General features: G+C 34.1%; 1 protein-coding gene across 2 annotated transcripts in view; it reads right to left on the bottom strand.

The window, feature by feature from the left end:
- Nucleotides 1-307: 307 nt before the first annotated feature.
- LOC129237105 (E3 ubiquitin-protein ligase ZNRF1) overlaps nucleotides 308-23,120 on the bottom strand; it is a 37,319-nt gene continuing 14,506 nt past the window's right edge. Inside the window, exons 2-5 of one of the 2 annotated variants that reach the window (XM_054871535.1) lie at nucleotides 11,209-11,304; nucleotides 2,813-2,918; nucleotides 2,675-2,746; nucleotides 308-2,532 (exon numbers count right to left, since the gene is read on the bottom strand). In XM_054871535.1, the coding sequence (XP_054727510.1) occupies nucleotides 2,689-2,746; nucleotides 2,813-2,918; nucleotides 11,209-11,304 (260 nt within the window). In that variant the 3' untranslated portion in view covers nucleotides 308-2,532; nucleotides 2,675-2,688. The remainder of the gene's footprint in view (nucleotides 2,533-2,674; nucleotides 2,747-2,812; nucleotides 2,919-11,208; nucleotides 11,305-23,120) is intronic. The other variant, XM_054871534.1, reaches the window with a different exon arrangement.

The following is a 23,120-nucleotide window of genomic DNA, read 5'->3' as shown; positions in this document are numbered from 1 at the left end:
CTGGGACCGGTTTCTAGTGGAAGGGGAAGGTCCAACGATCATTTTCCCCCACAAGCCTATTCGGTTGAACGCTTGGCAGACGCTCCGCGCGGGAAGGCTCATTACTTTTCAATCAAACCCTGTATAATTGTCAAGAGACTTATTTTTAATAAAAATTGTGAAACATTTTTTATGTTTTTTTAAAACAACATCTAGGCGCGTCTTTTGAAAGACCCTTTACCTTCTTCAAATACTCGCAGAGAACGTTCTCTGGTAATCATCGTTTTCCCTCGCATTACACGAAATAAAGACAAATGTTACAAATATGTACGTTAAAACGCTTTATCGGTTTACTTAAATAATTCTCTTATTGTTGCTTCAATATTCAGAAATAGGTTAATATTAGTGTAAAAAATCGTTTAATATTGAAACATAAAAAATACAATACATGGAAACAAATTTAAAACATAACCAAGATAAAATGGGTTCAAACATTGTCTCCATAACTATTTCTGTTCACCTCTTCATGTTTTTTTTTTAATTTTTTTTTCATTTGTGTTATATTTTTTTAGTAATTTAGCAACAATTCTGATTGGTAAAAAACAAATACAAATACATTTCACATACAGCAACGTACAAGCACATAAAGATTATTACAATAATGCGTTCGTTTTCTTCTGTTTTTTTTTTTTTTAAATTTTGTTGATCCTTAATGCATTTCTAAATTCGTTTTTAACTGCATTTTCAATTTAAATTTTTATGATCTTTAGATTTGTGTGAATTTCTTTCTTGTTATTTCTTTATGTACTTCTAATTTACTTGTGTATATAAATATGTATGTATTTTAGTGTATGAATGTTGCTATGCTATGTTTGTATGTATGTATGTACAAATTTAACTGCTACGCTTAATAATGATTTGGTATATGCTTGACAAGATTTTCACGTTTGCTTCGATTTCTTTCTTTTTGTTTTACTAACATCCGATTTATACTGGCATTTTTGTATTTTGTTTACTGATTTTTTCCTACATTGCGTTATGCGTTTTTTTTGTATCCAACTACGGTGAAATGCGTTACAATATCTTGCTTTATTAATATTTTGTTACTTGTTCGCTATTTTTATTTTATTTCCCCCTTTTTTGTGATTCCTATTTGTGAGTTTCATTTAGGTTTAGTTATTGTTTTTATCTTCAGTTTACATGCATTTATCTTTATTTGTTTCTTGCTTAATTTGTGGACATTTAATGACCATTCTTTCGAGCCTAAACTTAAATTACATAGCTATGTTTATATGTAAATATAGTTTATATGTATGTATGCTTGTATATCCAGTTAAACTTAATTTAACCCTCATCAATAAAATTATACGCGTACTTTCTTAATTTTTAATTGTTGATTTTAGTTTTTAGTTTTTATTTCTTATTATTTTTTTAACCAAATGATATTGACATTTTGAGTAAAGTGTACTTTCAACTAATGCCTCATCGTCCTAACGCTATACATCTCTACCACCATTTCACCTCCCCATCCATTTGACGTGCAGACATCCAGCATCTTCACTTGACTCACATACATACTTTGCTTTTTATATGTGTATGTGCATATCTTTTTTTATATAATTATGAGTGTTTGTATGTGATTTCTCATTGCGGCGGGGAGTTATTGGCTCAACAAAAACGTATCTTACTTCTCAATTCACAACATTACCTACACTAAAAACTATAATATATATATTTTTTTGAGTTTCCATTTGTTTTTGTTTGCGTGTATGTAAGTATGTATGCGTATAATTTAAGCCAAATCAAAAACAGTTAACGTGAAATGAGCAAAAATCATAGACAAAAACTTAATATAGGCAATCACAATCAAATAACTAACGCACACTGGGCCGCAGTGTGCAGCACCTTTTTGTAATCCATTGACATGCGCCTTCAGCATTGCTTCCAATAATACTTAGTCGTTGTTATTGTTGTTGCTGTTGTTGGTGTTCGTTCTGTTAAGTTTCATTGAACAAAACATGGCTTTGCATTTACCCTGTTTGGTAGGTTGCATTGGAGTTGAGTTGATTTTAATTTAGTTGAGTTGTTGCTGCGTTGGTATCTTCTACTATCTATTACTTATGTATGCTCATGCCGTCTAACACTTCTCGACTTGACATAATTTATATAATATATACAATACAATTTAAATCACAACAAAACTATTGTATATTCATATTCATAAACGATAAGACACACAGAAATTACGAACATACTCTATATATTTTATGTTTTCTTATGTTTGCATTTTTTAAACTTTTTTTAGTTTTCAATGTTTCTTTGCTAGGTTTTTCTTTTACTTCCTCAATTGTTATTTTTTTGTTTGTTTTAATTTTTTTTTTTAATTTAAAGTTTATGTTATTATGTTCGCCTATTTTTACGTCACAGTATAAAAAAGAATTTACAACTAATTTCTATTTTATTATTTTTTGAATATAGATTATATCACTAGGTTCATTATTACTCAATACATTGATTAGTTATGATTCCAATTCATGTCCCTCTCTAAAACTGCTTATATAATATAATAAAACAGAGTAAAGTCGATAAAGCAATGGCAACGAAAGAAACAAGAAAGAAAAACAAAACAAATATAAAGGTAATAATTATAAATTTGAGTAATCGTTTTCATATTAAAAATTATTTACTAATTTACTTTGTGAGGTTCAACTAGTCGCCGGGATGCTCGGGGCAAGATCGATTCACCTCGAACCATCGATCGATGCAGCTGCAAGAAAGTAGCGATTATTATTATAAATTTGAAGGGATGTTCGAAAGAAATGGTCAAACTTACCCTTTATGATAAATACACAAGCACGGCAATCGCGCAATAATATCACCGGGATTCAAATCTTCTAAGCAAATTACGCATTCGCCCTTAGCATCGGATAAAACATCCTCTGAAAAATTAGAGAAAATAATGGAATTAGACGTTTTTTATAGATAGACGGACATTTTTATATACGTTGAAATAATTTAAATAATTGAATTTTAAAAAACGCCACATTGGGCTGAATGAATTTAAACAAAAACTGCAATAAAATTAAAATTTAAATGAAGTTGGATGGAAAATAAATTAATTCAAAGTAAAACGAAATAAAATTGTAAAAAAACGAAGGAGCGGAAGTTTAAAAAGGTTGAACCAATGTAAATGAAATGCAATAAAATTAATACAATACTAATATAATATAAAATAAAATAAAATCAAGCAAATAAAAAAGAATAAGAAATTAAGAGATAAAATAGAGATTTGAAACTAAAGGTAAGTTAAAAAATACAAATAATGTAAAATTAAATTAAAAAAGATTTAAGACGGAATAGAATAAATTAAAACAAAGTAATATTAAATTAAAAAGATTAAAGACGAGATAAAATAAATTTAAATAAAATAAAATATGAGCTAAGAAAAAACTTAATGGAATGAAAAAAATACAAGATGGCGCAAAATTCCCTATCGGAAAAGTTATATGTAATTTTCGCAAATAACGTCGTACGTTATTCATATTTGACACTTGTGAACTAGACAGCTGCGGTATACAAACGGACAAGCAATGGAGTGCATAAAGGTAAAAATAAAGATTTCCATCGCTCAAAATTACTTTTTTATGTAGTAAAAAAGTTATTCAAAATCAAAATTGGATGATTAATTTTGCGCCACCTTGTAAACAAATGAAGTTAGAAGAGAAAGAATTAAATTAAATGAAATTAAATAAAATGAAATATTTGCGCAATAAGATAATATTAAATACATTTTTTATAAAAACAAAAAGTAAAATGAAATTTGGTTTTATTTTAAGAATAACTGGAGTAGAAAAAGTAATACAAAACAATGAAATCAAATAGATAAGATACTATGAAAGGTTTATTAATATACAACAAAAGAAACTAATATAAAATTTAAAATAAAATAAAATTTAAAGTAAAATAAAATTTAAAATAAAATTTTTTTTTAAATATTTTATTAAAATAGTAGAATGAAATTAGAATAAAAAATAAAGTAAAAAACAAAATTGAAAAAAAAAACAATATAATACCAAAAGATAACATGGAAAAACAGAATAGAATTTTTAATTAATTTTAAAAGAATAAAAGAAAATAAAATATTATCAAACGACAAAAAAATTAAATTTAAAATTTTTTTTTTTTTTTATTTGAAAATTGGAAATGTAATGAATTACAATCTCAATGAATTAAAAAGCATTAGCGACTAGGCCATCAGCTTTACATAACATAAGTATTTATATAATAATATTCGTGTATAATTTAGATTTCAAAATACAAATTAATTTTGTAAATAAAGTGTATAAAACTTTTAATGTTTTCTGCGTTAACTTCGGACAGAAGTTCTTCTATTGTGTGGCTTGATATTGATTGTCTTATTGAATGTAATGCTTCACAATTAATGCTTTAAAATTAAATTTATCTTATATATAAAATAAAGTTAACTTTTTGTGTGTGTTCGCTAACCGGCCGTGTCTTTGCACCGAATTAAACCAAACTTACACACATTGTTATGAAGGTACTGAAGATGGTTTCTGTATAGTTTGGATACCTATTGGTGGATAGAGTTCGAGATATAGGTCAAAACGTGGACCCGGGTAACCTTTGGATGTGTATGTACAATATGCGTATCAAATGGAAGCTGTTGGTGAATGCTTTAGTACAGAGTATTTTTCATGCCGCTCCGTGACTGGGGTCTCGAAATATATGCCAAAACGTGGACCCGCCGTGTCTTTGCACCGAATTAAACCAAACTTACACACATTGTTAAGTAAGTATTGAAAATGGGTTTCGTAAAGTTTGGCTGTAATTCGGAACACTGGCAACGGGTACAGCGTTCTTTTGAACCAGCCATAATGTCGTTTACTTTTATAACGCTTGGGGCGGAACTGAACTGTCAAATTGACAGTGTGAGTTACAATGTGTCAATATTTCTTTCTGATTTGGATGCCATAAGGAGAAGACGTAAGGGCAAAGTGTAAAAATGGCTTTGAATTTTTTTGGAGTGGATTTTGGAACAGTGAATAATTTCTTACGAAATTCGAGAATTTAATGTGAAATCCGAATGTTCAAATGAAATTATGTGTTCGTGGAAAAAAAATTTTTTTCGTTTTTTTTTTTTGAAAAATATAAATGGATAATGGTTAAAAAAGCTCCAATGCTTAATAAAACATATAAATTGAAACGAAAAATTCATGGATGATCAGGAAAAAAGACGATTGTTTATTCATATGCGTTGATTTGAAATTTAAAAAAATCTTCTTTTTTCCTGATTTTCAATTTATATTTTATATTTACTCAAAAACAATAGAAAAACAAACAATATTGTTTATGCCAAAGCGCTTGAATAAAGAATAAAGAAATAAATAATATGAAAACCATATCTTTTCTGTTCTAAACCATATCTATTCTATTTTAGTGTGCCCAGCGAAGCGGGCCGGGTTTGCTAGTTTTATATAAAAAAAATACAAAAATATTTATTAAAATAAATAGTATGAAATCAGAATAAAAAAATTAAATAAAGGGTTTTTCAATAAGGGCGGGTAGATGTTGAAATGGAATAAAATGGCGTTTGCTGTGTGGCACGTAGCGCCGTCCTCCTGGAACCACATGTCGTCTAGGTCCATATGGTTCAATATGGGCCATAAGAAATTGGAAGGGCCACCACGTCTACCGAAAAATGGGCGCAATGCGCGCAACGTTTGCGTTAACGAACACTCATTTTAATAATAAAGTTTTATCATTTGAACGTTCTGTTCAATTGTGTAACTTGCCATGATGATTTGGCATAAACAACTGAATAATAAACAAAAGATTTGACAGATGTCACCAAGCAAAATTGGTGCCCGTTGATAACACAAATATCTCCTCATCCCCCAGGTGACACAACTGCGTTACAGGAACAATCAGTCAAAACAAAATAAGAGACACAAAAGAGTTAAATCAAGTTCGTGCTACTCGTGGTTGTGAGCAGCCAGACCATCAGGCAACACCTGCAGCAGCAGCAGCTACTGCACTAAAGCAGCAAAATGTCACTGTTTTATTATTGTGGACAACTTTTATTTTCAGAGCTTTGAGTATAGTATGGAATAACTATTTAATACTAATTTTAGATGTAAACTTCTTCAAAACTCAGAAAAATAAATGAAAAAAGGTATTCCTGGTATTCTAACGTAGATTTATTCAAGTAGCCAAATAGTTGTATTTAAAAATAACATGCCCTCTTAGCCTTAATCTAGATCCACGGTCCTTCATTTGCCCTACTAAACATCCTTTCGATTCTCAATGAAGTTGCTGGCAGGCTAAAATATATACCTAACTAATATAAACCAACAATTTACAACTAAAACTTAATTTTTTTTAGTTTCAACTTAATATTCTGTATGAAAAATATCTGATACAATTTCGCGTTCAAAACACCACCGAAGCAGAATATCACATTTAACACAAAATCTGTCGTAACAGGTTGTAGTGTCAGTTAATTTTTTTATATTCCTCTTTACTTTAGCAACTATTGCCCCGAGTTCTGGCTCGAGAATTCTAGCTCCCTTAACTGCATTGCTAAATGTGGCAGCAGCCAAGTATTAGACGTTGATCTGTTTCCTCAAAGGAAAAATATTTTAGTCCACAGCATCTTTAAAAGAGAATGTGGTACGCATCCTGAAGGAAGTACCCATGAAAGATTCGCATAGAGCGTTATAACTACGGTGACTATCCGCCCAAATTTTTGCAGAATCGCACTGGTTTTCCAATGTCTGTCCTGCGTAATTTTTCAAGTGTCCCGCGTTTTATTCCATAAAAAAAAATCTAAGAGCCTATAAAACGAATTGCAACCGAAATGTTTTCCTAAATTCTAATTAACCCCTTGCCGTGCTTCAACGAGTCTGACTCGTGATAAAAATGTTGGCCCAAACATGAATATGACGAGCCAGGCTCGTGAATAGTTCGCAATGTAATGAATCGATGTAATGAATGGATTTCAAATAACTAATAAATACAAAAGATATTAAGAGTTTATTTCCGGAACAGCAGTATTGTGTAAAGTGTTTATATAAGAGGCATTTACATTTCGGCTCGTATTGTGACCTTTCTCGCGCACCAGTCTGATCTGTTTACCACGCGTTCACGCGTAACACTTGGCCCCGAGTTTCGTCGAGCTAAATAGCACGGCAAGGAGTTAAAAAGCTTGAAATTTTGATAAAATTTGTTTAATTTTTTTCTTAATTTCATGCAAAGCTGGAAATCTGGATTTATATAGTTTTTGTTATATTATATAATGGGCTTGGTTTTCATAACAAATTTATATTATAAAGGTGAATGTCTGCACGTTGTCCGCGGATCACTACGAAACGACAACACCAAATGACGTAAACATTTTTATACATTCATATTTTCACCCAATGAAGGTTATAGGCATGTTTTTATGATGGAACTCCCTTCCCACAGCCCCCAGGCCGCGCAACCACTCTCATTCGTCACTAATAATCGAATATTTGCTTAAATTTAATCTAAAAAATCGTAGTTTTTCCTATTTTCCACTATTTATAGCACACTCTAGACTTCATAATCCGCGTAAGCTGTTCAACTGTGACCCAAATGCAAAGTTCAAAAATAGAGATAGAAAATTACTAAAAATAATTTTGCTTGATATTTTTCTGATTGGTTGTTTTGATTTTATTCAACGAGGCATAGCAACGAATGCCGGGTATTGTAATATTATGGTTATTAATAAAAAATTATTTTCTATGAAATTACATATTACATATTTTACATATTAATTTAAAAATAAATGAATATCAGTGAAGAAAGTGTGCCTTAAGTTTGTAGTTGAAATTGGATAGAGATACATACATAGCCATATACAAGGTGCCGTAAAATTAATCATCCAAATTGTTTACTAAACAAAAATTTATTTTCCGTAATGGACACTTTTATTTTTACCTTTACCCGCTCTATTACTTGACTGTATGTATACGCAGCTTGTCAAGTGCCAAATACGATTGACGTACGACGCCATTTCAAAAGTTATAAATTTTCCGGTAGCGTGATTAATTTGTGCCACCTTGTATACATAAATATATATATATACATTTATATATATTATATATATTTTTATTTATATATATATATTAGGGCGGGTGGATTTAAAAATCGGGGGGACATCAGAATTCGTTTTAGAGGTATGGTTCCTTCGGCAAAGTTTCTTATTTTGATCCCTAGAATATGATTTTCACAGAGCAATAATATATATATATATATATATTTTTTTTAATATTAGGTCAATAGTTGCTATTATTTGTTTATTATTTGAAAAGTTTTTCTACATTTTTGATTCATATTGATGGTCCCCGTAGCTATAACGGTGTAAAGAATAGAGAAGATCGCTACTGCTATTCGGCTCCCAGTGAATTTAACAGTATCAGTTGAGGAGCTGACGTAACTGAAAGTTTGTTTATATTTTATTTTCTTTTCTTCTTTACAATTAACATTTTTATTTCTATACTCTCTTCTAATATCTTTTTTTATTAACCTAACCTTATTTTTCGACAAGTTATTTTTAATGTTTGTTTACGAAATTTTACTATTTTGACAATATCTTCCTAGTTTTCTCACCTTAACTACAATTCATTTTTCCATTTCAATCTGCGTAGTCTTTTAGGGAATATACGCCCATTCCATTGAAGGTGATATATTAAGAAAATAGATACGGTGATGCACAAAAGTGTGCATACAAACCTTATTTCCAAACCTATTTGAACAATTTTATTGAAAAATGTATTGATACAGTTTAATTCGAAACCTTTTCCTAATCACAATAAATTCGCATAAAATAAAAAAGTTATGGGGGGAAAACGCAAAAACAGACTTTCAAGCTAACGAAAATAGGGGGTATATGTAGACTTTTGTCCATTACTGTATGTGTGAAACTAAAATAAAAATACTTACAGCGTCATGCCAGCCACACCTCGTATATGCATTGCGTTAAATAATTAAATAAATAACTTATGGAAAGGTTTCGACAAGTTAGGCGGTCTTATGTTTTTTTTTATATAATACCATATAACGAATGTTTGGCAGAAATCAATTGATATTTATATATAATATATAAGGGGCGCTACACCATTTATTGGGTGTTTATCCAAGCTCCTCCTCCTATTTGTGACGTGCGTGTTGATGTTGTTCCACAAACGGAGGGACCTACAGTTTTAAGCCGCATCCGAAAGGCTAATGGTTTTTTATGAGGATCTGTTTCATGGCAGAAATACACTCGATTTGCCATTGCCTGCCGAGGGGCAATTTATTATACCCAAATTCAAATATTCAATGAGCTCTGAAACTTTATAGTCGAAATTTCTTTAAAAATTCTGATTTTAATGAAAATTGTTGAATTTTTTTTTAATTTGCAAAAAGTTTAAAAACACGATTTATATGGATTTTATAGGAGTATAAGCTATATTTTCATTAAAAAAATTATTAAAATTGAATGATGAAATGAAATAAATAAATTGTCACAACTTGTGTTATATTTTAACTTCAACTATTAATTATATTTAATGTTATGTTTTTTGAAAAGGGGTTATGTTTACTTAGTAGCAACTCTTGGAAGGACACACACCAAGTTTCAGCCAGATCGATATACTTCTTTGTGTGTAGCAATCGTTTGAACCGAGGCAGTCGAGTGATTTTCCTTTACCATCTCGACAATGCACCAGCTCACGTCTCCGCAGTTATGGTCGCAAAATTAATGGAAATAGGGTTCTAACTCGTTTAATATCACCCCTATGTTCCAGACTTGGCTCCCTCCGACACCTCGGAGTACTATTTCTGCACCAATTTGAAGAAATAGCTGGCGGGAAAAAGATTTTATTTTAACGAGGAGGCGGTCGCAGAAACGAATGGCTATTTTTCAGACTTGGACAAATCCTATTATTCGGAAGGGATCAACAAACTAGAACAGCGTTAGAGAAGGTGTATAAGCCTAAAAGGAGCCTATGTTGAAAAATTAAAAAGGTTTGCCCCAAAAGTTAGGTGGTTTTTATGCATTCCCATGGAAGCCGGTTCTACGTTACCGGAATGACACGGGTTTTTCCCGCCCAAGGGCTGCCGCCCCAGTAAACTAGCCCTGTCTAGTGTAACGTATCCCCAGCCGTAGTTTTTATTTTTGCACGGGCTTTTCAAAAGACCTTCGTAAAGAACTAATTAAAAATTAATTTAAAAATTTTATATTACTTTTTTGTTTTTATCACACAATCAGAGCTATGTACTCGTACTACAACTTTCATACTCTTTCAAATGTGAATATTTTATTATACAGCATATTGCCTTCTGCTAACTTCCACTCATAATAATTGAAAAACCTGACCGGTGTAATAAATACAGGGTTGGCCATATTAAACTGACCCATTGAGTAACCCTATAACTTTTTACTGTAATTTGAAATCTAAGGTTTACGTCAACAAGCCAAAGACACTAGGCGCACTTAAGGCCAATATCCGACGGGAAATAGCCGCCATATCGGCCGAGACGCTGGCCAAAACTATGGAAAACGCCGAAAAACGGGCACATTACGCTATACGAGCTAAGGGCGACCACTTGCGCGATATCATATTCAAAAAGTGATGTAAACGAATCTCCTTGAACTAAATTAAATGTTTTTCACAATGAAACACAAAAAAATGTTTCTTTTTCCATATTTTTTTAATAATCACATGGGTCAGTTTAATATGGCCAACCCTGTACATATAATGACCGTTGCTTATTCGCTATGGGAATGTATAAATAATTACCTAGAAACTCAATGGAATAATAAAGGTCTACCTACGAATCCATACTCGTAGCTTTGACTATATGGAGTCAGTTGAGAAGGCAAGTATTTTTATAATCTTTATAATTATAAATACTTTTCAAAGTTGTTTATGTTCGTGTAAAAATAGATTTTCTTAATTCGATATTTTTGCATAAAATGAAATGTTAGAAAAATATGAAAAAAATGTTGTAAGTGAACGACCACGCTAATCGAGTTTTTTTCTGAGTGATTGAGTAAGAAATTTTTTAATGCATGAAATAATTAAATAAATGAATAAATAAATAAAAGCAATATCAATTTTAACACAGTCGACTTTGCATGCATTAATTACTGATATAATCTTATTTGTTTTTCTTTGGTTTTGTTTTAATTATTACACTCACCATTGTATGACAGTCGTGGCTTGGTGAGGCACATAACTAAATGGCATTCAATATCGTCGGGCAACACAAATTTGTTACATACTGGACACTTAATACCTGGAAGTACAAATAAAACCAAAAATAGTTATCATGCATGGGTATATATGTACATATTTAGATACTAATTAGTAAATATTGAAAAGTGACGTAAATGCTAACTGCAAGCGATGACTAATCGCTGCGTTGAGCAGAAAAAGTGAATGCGCCAACATGCGATTGTTAAACCAAATGTTCACATGGACTTCGCAATTGTTTAATGGAGTTCAGCACACACATACAAATACCAGCTGTGTACTAATAAAGTTAACTTAACAATTGCGATCTGATCTCTGGTTAAAGGTCATGTGTGGGGATGCCACAAAAAACTTATATTAACTAGGTGCATTAATAAAATGCTCTATATACCGTTATTAGAATTAATTTTTTTAATAAAGAATCTAAGCAAAAATAATGCATTTTACAAGTTGCATGGGAAATATTATTTGAACGAGCAAATTTGCCAACCTCTTGCTTTGCAAGTTATTAAATCTGTTGCGTCTAAGTAATATGCCACTGTTTCCACGGATAGCCTGTTCAGGGTGAAGAAATACAGACTAATGTGACACAGACATCAACCATAACCAACGCCGCTGCACACACGCAGCACTGAGTTACACAAATGCTCGGACGGAAAATCCTTTTAGTAAAGCGAATAAGATCAGCAGGGTTGAGGTACATAAAATCTAAGCAACTTCGCATCAATAAGTGACACAAAGTCTCGGACGGAAAGAGCCTTTAGTATAGCGAATAAAATCCGTTAGGTTGAAGTACGTGAAATCAAAGGCTCAGACGGAAAGCTCTTTTAGTAAAGCGAATAAGTTCTGCAAGGTTGAAGTACGTGAAATTGGAAACACTTCAGACCATTCCCAAACGACACAGGTTGAACATTCAAACGTGTTATGCGATGCTGTATCTTTCTTCGTTTTCCAGACACTTGCCACCTTCCAAACACAAAATCGATTTAACAATTTTATTCTAATCTAATATCAATTATGTAGAGGTATCCATTTAGAAGATTAAATATTAAATCACGTTTCTCGGCAAAAACTTCGCATCTTATATTATAATAGAAAAATGAGCCATTTGACACCTTTTTTATCTTGCGGTACACGCAAAGTACGAACGCGATAGCAACTCGATAGAAGAAGTACAAGACAGGATGATTCCGCGAAGAGCGTTTTTGACTGTTATTCGTCTGAAAGTGAATAGGAACGATTCCTTAGCATGCGTCTTAAGAAGCTCACAACTTCAGATTTCAATCAAATATTCTCTCTTGGTAGCAACACATTCACATGTTTGGTGGCGAGCTAAGTGAAGGCGAACCCTGGCGGAGACTGGCCAGCGTATTCTGCTTAAGAGATATAAAGGGTGTGTGTACTGGTTTGTGCGGCTGCATCTCTTTTGGAGCAAACTATATAAATATTCTCTTAAAAAAACACCTCGGGATTTGGTTGTGTGCTAAGTATAGAATCGGTTAAATATAAAACAAAATCCAATGCAATATTCTAAAACGCCTTGAACGAGACAAAACTTTCTTAAAGAGGAACACGGCAAACTTTTTAATAACTTTGCAATTAACGACGCAAATCCAACGGCAGTCGGTTCTACATTACCGGACGACCCGTATTTATAACCAGCCAAGGACTGTCACTCCAGGAGCATTCCCGTCCATATATACTACTGTGTCCAAAAAATAAGGTGACATATATTATATATTTATATATATATATAATTAGCGCGTACACCCTTTTTGGGTGTTTGGCCGAGCTCCTTCTCCTATTTGTGGTGTGCGTCTTGATGTTGTTCCACAAATGGAGAGACCTACAGTTTCAAGCCGCCTCCGAACGGCAGATATTTTTTATGAGGAGCTTTTTCATGGCAGAAATACACTCGGAGGTTTGCCATTGCCTGCCGTGGGGCTACCGCTATTAGAAAAAACTTTTTCTTAATTTTTTGATCTTTCACCGAGATTCGAACCGACGTTCTCTCTCTGAATTCCGAATGGTAGTCACGCACCAACCCATTCGGCCACGGCGAGGAATGCTTATGCTGTTACAAAAACAGCAGCAACCTTTACTACAGTCGCTTCTATGTTAATCGAAGGACCTGAATTTATATCTGCCAACAAACTACGCCAAAAACCGGCCAAGGTGGTTCTACGTTACCGGAGCGACCTGTATTGAAATTCAACCAAGCCATGTCCTTTCAACAACAACAACATTTTCTCTCCCAACGCCGTCACCAAAACACTTGTAAAAAATCAATGCAATTTTTAAGCCTCTTCGAACTCCCACTTTATTATACCAAAATTTAGTAACCCTGCATACGCGAATATTTTAAAAAAATTTGTTAACCATCATACAATGTTAACAAAAGCTTGGAAAAGTATTTTGAAGGCACTTAACTAACAATTGGAACCAACCACCACCACTCGTTTCTTTAATTGTGATGCGGCGATATTAGCGCAAGTGGAGCCGAACGTTCTGGTCGCTTTATTGAGGTCACCATAGCAGAAATTAGCGCAATCCGAAGGAGTTTTTGTGCACTTCAATCAACACAGTGTACTTTTCCTTGTGGTGAAACGAAACCGAAAAAGATCAAAATGGGTTTGTCGGGCAACTAAGCCATGGCGACAGTTTTTGGGATGTGCACGGTGACATTCATGTCGATTAGCTTAAAAAGGTTAGTAAAACGATTCCCAACTTTGTTGGATCGATTTGGTGCAGATATGAAGCAAAAAAACGACCACATTTGGCACGGAATTAGAAATGGCTCGATAGAAGGAGATGAGCCGAAGGAAGAGTTCATCGATGAAGAAACGCGAAAATTCGAATTACTTGGAGGGTACCACAAATTGGGGAAACGTAGAACGTAACTGCACTAGTATGCCGTGCGAACACATTGTTCATTACTTAAATTTTCAAAAATTTATTGACCACCCTCATACACTTTCGAAAATGCAGTTTGATACAGAGTTAAAACCTTCCCTTTTCAGTTGAGTGCAATTTTGTTTATGAAAGAATATATTTGAATATTTATTTAAGATTTCATGAACTTAACTGGCTTTATTTAAGTGTTTGTGTATGTATGAAAGATTATCATTTCATGGTGCAATCACCTAAAATAAATGAATGCGTAATTTTTTAGAACGACATTTCTTCTGAATTACTAGTGATTTCTTTTACAAAAAGTTCTTATCACTTTCGAGTATTGTTTTGCTTGTTACTTATCTTTTTACGATCGAGTCGAAAACAGATAGCGCTGCTAAGAAATGCAAACACCTATACAAAATAAGCCTAGTACACAAAAACATTAATTGCGATCTATTCTAGAACAAAAGCAACACTTGCACACCACATAGAAATTTTTCATATAACATTTCTAAACATCGCTTTTAACATTATTTTTCGCCTATTCCGGTAAATCGATTGAATATTGCGGTCATTTGCACTTGCCCCTGCATAGTGGTCTAATTAGAGTGTAGTACCTACCTGCACGACTATTGGTATTGATCGTTATGACCCATACATTAACACATACACGCATGTACATATTAATAGATTTACATATATATGTACATATGTACATATAGTGTAATAGAAGCAGGTGCACAAATATACACAATACGTCATTAACTACAGTCAGCGCCACAAGTAGTTCGACAAAAAAAGCTATAAAAATAGTTATATTTTCACTTTAGTTTTGAATCGGGTCAATACAAAATAATGGCGCATTTGGTTTGAAAAAATGATAATAATTTACACTAAAAACCGGAATATTTAGACTTTCCATAGAATTTTTTTTAATTGGTAAGTCAAACTGAATTTGTTTGGGGGTGAAAAAATAAAAAAAAACCTTAATACTGCTCAAAATTAAAAAAAATATATTATTATTATATATATAACGGACGCTTAAACCCTTTTTGTGTGTTTGGCCGAGCTCCTCTTCCTATTGGTTCCACAAATTGAGGGACCTACAGTTTTAAGCCGACTCCGAACGCCAGATATATTTTATGAGGAGCTTTTTCATGGCAGAAATACACTCGGAGGTTTGTCATTGCCTGCCGACGGGCGACCGCTCTTAGAAAAAACTTTTTCTTCATTTTGGTGTTTCACGGAGATTCGATCCTACGCCTTCCGAATGATAGTTACGCACTGAACCATTCAGCGATTATTACAAGTTTATAAATAGTGAAGCTAAGCCAAATTGGCTTACTTTTTGACATTGGACGTCGAGACATTGGATCCACCAGATATCAAAACAAATGAGTGGTGATTTTGGGTGTAACTAAAGACTACGCATCGTTCCGCTATAAAAAATGAGGTTCGATAGAACTATTAAGATGTAATCAATAAAAATTCAAACGTTTTTGTCCAACTCGGGCTACGCTATTCACAGTTATTTCTAATGAAAAAGAATTGCAATCGTTTTGGCTAACTTTTTTCGTGAGTAGTTTTGGAGATATTAAAATTTTTAAAATGCATCAAATTGACCCTTGGCCTTCGTTATATTCTTCGTCTGCTTTTAGTTAGCGCATAGTCGGACTTCTATTTTATTTTCTTGTGGACATTCTTTACTTATACTAACGTAAGATTTATGTAAGAATTTCACAATCTTCAGAAAAAAAATTACAGTTTGCATAGGACTGAGTCATAGTAACGCTCAGTAGTGTTCTGGGTACGTATTGCTCACAGCGGCTTGGGTGATTTTGTGCCGGTTACTGGTTCTATGGGCCAAAATCAGTATTTGCATGTTTTAAATAATCACGCAATTTCTTCTGGGGACAAACTGATAAGGGAATCATTTATTCTGTAGCATGACAATACCTCAGGCCACAGAAGTACACCAGTGAAACGTTTTTTCAGGGTAATTGAAATGATTAAAATCGGCTGGTTGCCTCAAAGTTTTGACTTTAGCGTCATTAAAAACGTCTCGACTTATAATAATGCAACATTGATGTTTTTTTAAATAAAAAAAAAAAATAAAAATTTTTCGGAGTGAGATCCGATATAAGTAAAGAATACGCACCGTTTCGCTAGAAACAAAAACTGACATTCAATAGATCTTTTATACTGATTACTTCAGTCCAAAGAACAAAAGCGTCATAATATAATCTATTTTCAAGTAAAAAACTTGGGACTATGTTCTGTTGTTGTTGTTGTAGCAGCACAAACATTCCCCATACCTGTACGGGGAATGGTGCTAAAGTGACAAGTCCTTGGTCGGATATAAATCCGTGGGAATGCAAGACTATATTCTCCTTGCTTCTGGTTCAATACATTCCTCCCCCAGACATTTTTCATTACAGTATAACGAACTTTCGGAATAACGAATTTTCGGTTTAACGAACCATCAAAATTATCTCACGAACGTTAACGAACGGTGTTTTTGTTTTCAGCTTAACACATTCACACCGGCGCGTACCACCGGAGGCCCACACTAGACTGTCTCATCGGGCGGTTGTTGTTGTTCTAGCAGTAAAAACATTCCCCATACATGTACAGGGAGTGCTAATGGAGTGATAGTCCTTGGCCGGATATATACATAGTAAATCCGGGTCGTCCCAGTAACGTAGAACCGACTTATCCGGCGGTGGTACGCATTAGATTGTGCTATTAGCAAAAAAAAAAATAATGAAAATTTAACGTATATTAGTTAAAAACATTTATTTGTAACAACAACGCCCGACGACATTTAGAAGAGCTGCATGAATTCGCACGTCGCCTCACAGCGAAAAACATGAAAATCGGCCCCAGCGTGAACGTGTTAAACTTCGCATTTTTCGCAAAAAATTAAGATTTCGTTAAATCAACGGTACTTTGATTGTTCGAAATATGTATTTATGCATGTAATTTGTTTTAACTCCAAATTACCTTTGACTTTGAAAGTTCCAAATTATTTTTTCGTGTGGTCGGTGCTATTTTGTATCGTTCAGAAGGTGCAATGACAAATCGAAAGCGTTTACCATTGGAAACTAAATTGAAGATTTCGCACCAAGATGCTTTCACTTAAGGCGATATCCACGAAATATAGAGTTTAGATATAATCGGTTTGTACTTAAAAAAAAATTAATTTTAAAATCGAGGAATACCTTAAAAAAAACATCGAACGGTATCAGTACGTAAGTCCCTTAAAAATGCTTATAAACTCAAATATTTTTAAAATAAATGCATTTAGCTATTGTGGGTAAGAAAAATTACTCAATTTAATAAATTTTTCGAAATTAAGAATTAGGCGCACAACTTAAGATTCAATCAATTCCTCCCAAAGTACGGAAAAAGTACAACTCTATGGCTGAGCGTGAAACAGCAAATATTTTATTACGCTATGAAGTTCGAGCTTAATATAAAACAAGGCAGGTCTTATCTAAGCGATAACCTAAGATACATACACGAAACCCACACATATTTACTCAGGGAAAGTAAGAGTTTTAGACTATCGCTGCTTAGAACAGAAGTTGATAAGAAACTATATTCTATAAAGGATTAAAATGTTTTAACGAACTACCAACTCAAATAAAAAATTGTGTTAACATGAACATTTTCAAAATGCTGCTATAATCCCCATTTGATAGAAACTATCTATATTTTACAGTGTAATCTCTCTTAAGCGGACACCTAAGGGACTGAGAAATTTGTCCGTGTTATGGGAGAGTTGTCCGCTCAAGAGAAAATTTTTTTTAATTCTTAAGGATTTGTGATATGTACTGAAAAACATTTTTTTATGGTAGGTGTCCCTTAGGAGAGAGTCCACTGTATAATATAATATATATAATTGTAAATAATATAAATATGTTGTATAATCATTTAATTTATTTCTTAAGTCCGTAATAAATAAATAAAATATAGTTGGCGTTTTATTTGGTATAAGGTGAAGCTTAAAAAAATATTTCGGAAGCTTTGCGCCATGTATATTATAAAAACATCGCCACCAAAGTGTTGGGAAAAATGGCTTCGACGTTTTCAAGTAACTATTTTCATTTAATGAAATACTGTTAATAGATATCGACGTGAATTTTTTAAACAACATAAAAGAGGAGGTGTGGTTATTTCTACTTCTTATCTGAAGAATTTTTTTTTTATTATGACAATATTGAAGTAGATGGGCGATAAGTTGGGACAATGTTCTTCGTGCACGTTTCACATAAAAAACTCATTTTGATAGTCATTTGTTATGATCTGTCAAAATAATTGTGTCCGTCACTGTACACATGAGTATTTGTCAAACGATGTTTCTAGTATTCCTCTTACTTTTTTCTTGCACATTTAATTATAAGCATATTTACTATATACATATATACATCTATTTTTACATACACACATATGGATGTGCATGCATTTACGTCTTTTTTTTTTTCTTTTGTATTCGATAGTTGTTTTTTTTTAATTCCTACATTTAAGATTGCCTTTTACTTTTATTTTTATTAAGGCATGTATTTTTTAACGGTTTCTTGCTTGCGCTATAACTTACCAACATATTTGCTCGTCGACGTTGGATATTCGCCGTGAACATTGTTCGGGTTGCCGAAAACTTGGCCCATGTTGTTTGTTTTTGTTTCTGATTTTTGCCGCAACACTTGCTTTATTGATAATTTATTTTCTATTTATACTATATTTTATTATTGTTTTTTGCTTTTCGCATGCGATTGGCTGCCACAGCAGACCTTTAACACTTTTTTATTAAAAAACAAAGTTATAATACTTGTTTTTTATAATTACTGTCTTTGTTCTTTGTCTGGCTGCCTGCGGAGGTAAGAACTGATTACGTGAGTAAAATTTTAGATCAGTGTTATGTATGTGTACATATGTATGTATGTATGTGCATGCATACATATGTTAAAAAGAAAATAATTCGTTTATGGACGTGACTATTTTTCGCTCACTTTTCGCGATCGTTCTAAATAAATACGCAATTACTCCACGACACCCCGGCACCTGCACTTTTACTCCGCAGCTGTTCCGTACCGACACATGCACACACACGTAGTCGTATCAACGGATCAACGAGCATCCAACGCGTTTCACGACCCGGCCAATTTTAATCCTTCCCATCACACAACTGACTTATCTTACGCAAACACTTCGCCGCGAATGTAAGACCATATATTATTACACATACACATACGCACACATGCAAATACTAGAACAAACAAACAGATATGGCCTAGTGTAGGCAATGTCGGGGAGCGCGACGTACGACGAGGACGGGTTACTGGTTGAATGGACGGGAAGACGGACGGACAGCTAGCCATCCACTGCATTTATTGCAATCAGTAGTTACACATACAGACATATACAAGCACACGTAAATTCACTGGCTGACTGCCTGACTGGTTCGGCACCGACTCCGACTCCGCCCCAGCTCCACCTTCCGAAGCGAAAGCTCTGTTGGCGTTAAACCCTGCCTTGCCTTGCCTTGCTGTGCTTTGTTCTGTCGCCGTTCAACTGAATGATTGCTTTTTCTGTTGTCGTTGTTGTTGTTGTTGTTGCTTTTATTATTGCATGACTGCGTTTTTGTGTCCGCCTTGCTGTCTTCCTGTTTAGTAGCCGTTCAACGCTCCCTAAAAAAAATGTGGCTAAACGATGGCGACCGCCGGTTGTGGCGGGGTTACTATGTTTTGTGTGATGGTTTGAATCAGGCGCACTTCCCGTACTCCACGCTACACGCGTGAACTGAAAAAAACCCTAAAATTGCGAAGTTAAGTAACAACGTAACATTCGCTGTAGCGCCGTTGACGGTAGCGAATGATGGGTCACCTCAAAATAACCAAAAAACTAAAAAAAATATATATTTTTTTGTAAGATGACAGACCGTGCAGCTGAGCGGATACGTCAAAGTGTCGCCGAAAATTGCACACAGATTAGACAAAAAAAATTGAAAACTTTACAGCAAGAAAACGAAAGTATAACAAAACAAATGCATTTACGCACAATTCACGAAGAATTCGCAGACGTCAAGATTTGTAGAAATCACAACGAATTACTGAAAAATTACGTAGAGTAAAATTCACTTTTGAAATTAACAAAATTTCGCTGTGAAAAATCGAACTTTTCGCACTCGAAAATCCGCCTTTCAACTCAGAGTAAAACAACTGACTGAATTGAATGCCAACTGACTATTTGCGACGACTGCCGCTGCTGCTGCTGCTGCTGATGTGACGGACGTCGGACCTGTTTGACAGGTCTGGTTGTAGTTGTCGCTGCCGACACTCTTTGTTATTGTCGGCAATACTAATTGAGACACACACTAACACACCCACCCTCCCAGCACTTCAACTGGTACGCCCGCTAGCCACCCATGCCTAGACACACTGCTACAGCAGTAATACATTCTACAAATCAAAGAATCACCAGCGCTGCGATTGTCTGTCTTCATGTTTATCTACTATACATACATGAATGCATATACACCGCGCATGCATGTGTTTATATTTATAGGTATGTATGCATGTATGTAAATATTTGTGAGTATTCGCACTAATACAATTTGTCATTGTGCGTGGGTATGTGTGTGGCACAGTGGAACAAAACGTACACGAAATGGTCAAATGTAATACAAGGCACATCCAAGAGTGATAGAATACAAGATCGCGCCACTGAGAGAGAAATAATTTTTATGTGGCATTATACTGTTGCAAAAGCTTGGGAACCACTAGAAAAATGCAAGTAGGAATTATACAAAAAGCACACGAACAAACTGCACCAGTGTGACGTCAGGCACACCCCTGATTCTGTCAAATTCACTGAAAACATAATAGCAGTACAAGATGGGTGCCACCTTCTTATTCTGTATATCCTGAGGCACATCTTCAAGGTAGTAGCAGTAGATCAGAAACAACAATGGCGTGCATTTTTGTTTCTGTTGATTGAATTCTTCAGACACCGTACATTAGTTCAAAAGAGCTTCAAATCAGAACTATTTTTGTTTTTTTTGTTGCGTGTTGAAATAAACGAGGTGAGTTTGTGTGGGGTAACGGACCAGGAAATGCACCATCTTGTTTTTATAGCTTCTTTGCAAAAATTGGCTATGGACGACAAGAGAATGTGGGAAATTTTAGACTTCTGACATAGCGAAAATCGTGAAACTATCTCAATTTTTGAATAAGTATGTTTTTTATTGTTTAGATTTTTATTTCCTGCACGTTTGGCATTTTTAGTTGGATAGATATTAGGCCGGATCGATTTGTGGGGAGGCAAAAAAATCGCCCATTGCTCTGTGAAAATCATATTCTAGGGATCAAAATAAGAAACTTTGCCGAAGGAACCATACCTCTAAAAGGAATTTTGATGTCCCCCAATTTGGGTCGAACTTTTTAGTTTCTTTTCTCATGTAAAGGCCAAAAATGGTGATATTTTGAAATGATTGTATGGGGAACCCCCCAAGGGAGTTCCAGAGGGTGTGCCACTGGCATGGGTGGATCGGCCGTCCAAAGTTAGTGGGGGTCGGTCATACATTTGGACTCGATTGGAGCACTCCAAATGGGTCAAAGTGGGATTTTTCGTTCGACCCAAATTGGGGGACATCAGAATTCCTTTTAGAGGTATGGTTCCTTCGGCAAAGTTTCTTATTTTGATCCCTAGAATACGATTTTCACAGAGCAATGAGCGATTTTAAAATCGACCCGCCCTAATAGATATGTATATAATAAACTGTACAAATTGCTGGGTGTCAGGGGATTGCAACATGGAATGCAATACCGGACCCGAGTGTGCGCATTGGAACATTTTAATTAACGATAAAAAGAAAACATATTCTGCGCCACGATCTGGAATCTATTTTGAGAGGAATGGGGATCAAGTATATGTATGTAATCCTTAAAACAATGGGGAATCTGTTTCGCTTTGCTTTTCCAAACCAAATTGAAATACAGAATACACCTGAATTCAATACTTGGAGCATAAGGTATATGCATCGCTTAACTTTTATAGGTCGTACAATTTTTGAAGAGGGTGAAAAATCTCCATATCTCAAGGATAAGAAAAAAAGTGTAACTATTATAGAGGTAATTAAAAAACCTCTCTCTATAAGAAAAATAATTGTTCATAAAAAAAGTTTAAAATTAAATTAAATTTATTTAATTAAAGTGGATATTGGAGAAGAGTTATTTTTACTAAAACTACCAAGGACTGTCAACCCAGCCGCTTTCCCTGTACATGTAACAGCAAAAACAACAACATTAAGTTATGATTTACTACCGTAGTAACAACCTAAGCGATTTTGGCGTAGTTCAAGCGTCCTAGTCGTTTCTTTCAAATGTTAACCGACACCAGTTAGAAATGCCAAGCGAAGCCAAGTCCTTCTCTTAATCCGCTGCACTTTTTCTTAATCTGCATACAGCACATCCTTCCAACGCCTTCGATATTCACCGTCCCTAACGCAAAAATGTCCATAAATATTCTACAGAATCTTTCCCTCGAACATTCCAAGGGGCGTCACATCAGGTGTTGTTATCATCCAAGATACTGCTGGATGATTGATCTGATTTTTGTTCGTCGAGAGAGGGCTTTTCAACTCAATTACTTACTTAATCCGAAGTAGCACTCGTTAGCAAAAAGAATGATAGAAAATAATATTGTACCGATAAGGGAGGCGTGACGTCACACTTGTGCAGTTGCGTGAGAGAAATATGAAAATACGAACAAGGATACAAGAAGAAATTACACAAAAACACACGAATAAATTTGCATAAGAACTCAAGTATCTTAGTTCTGATGTTGCACGCCTTTGTAAAATATTGTGCTACCTACGTTTAGTTCCGCATTCACACCGCATCTCCTCCACTATATACATTTAATTGGCGCGTACACCCTTTTTGGGTGTTTGGCCGAGCTCCT

The sequence above is a fragment of the Anastrepha obliqua genome, chromosome 2 (assembly GCF_027943255.1).
Source record: "Anastrepha obliqua isolate idAnaObli1 chromosome 2, idAnaObli1_1.0, whole genome shotgun sequence".
Lineage (NCBI taxonomy): Eukaryota > Metazoa > Arthropoda > Insecta > Diptera > Tephritidae > Anastrepha > Anastrepha obliqua.
Note: the sequence above shows the minus strand (reverse complement) of the source record. Positions and strands in the feature narration are given on the sequence as shown.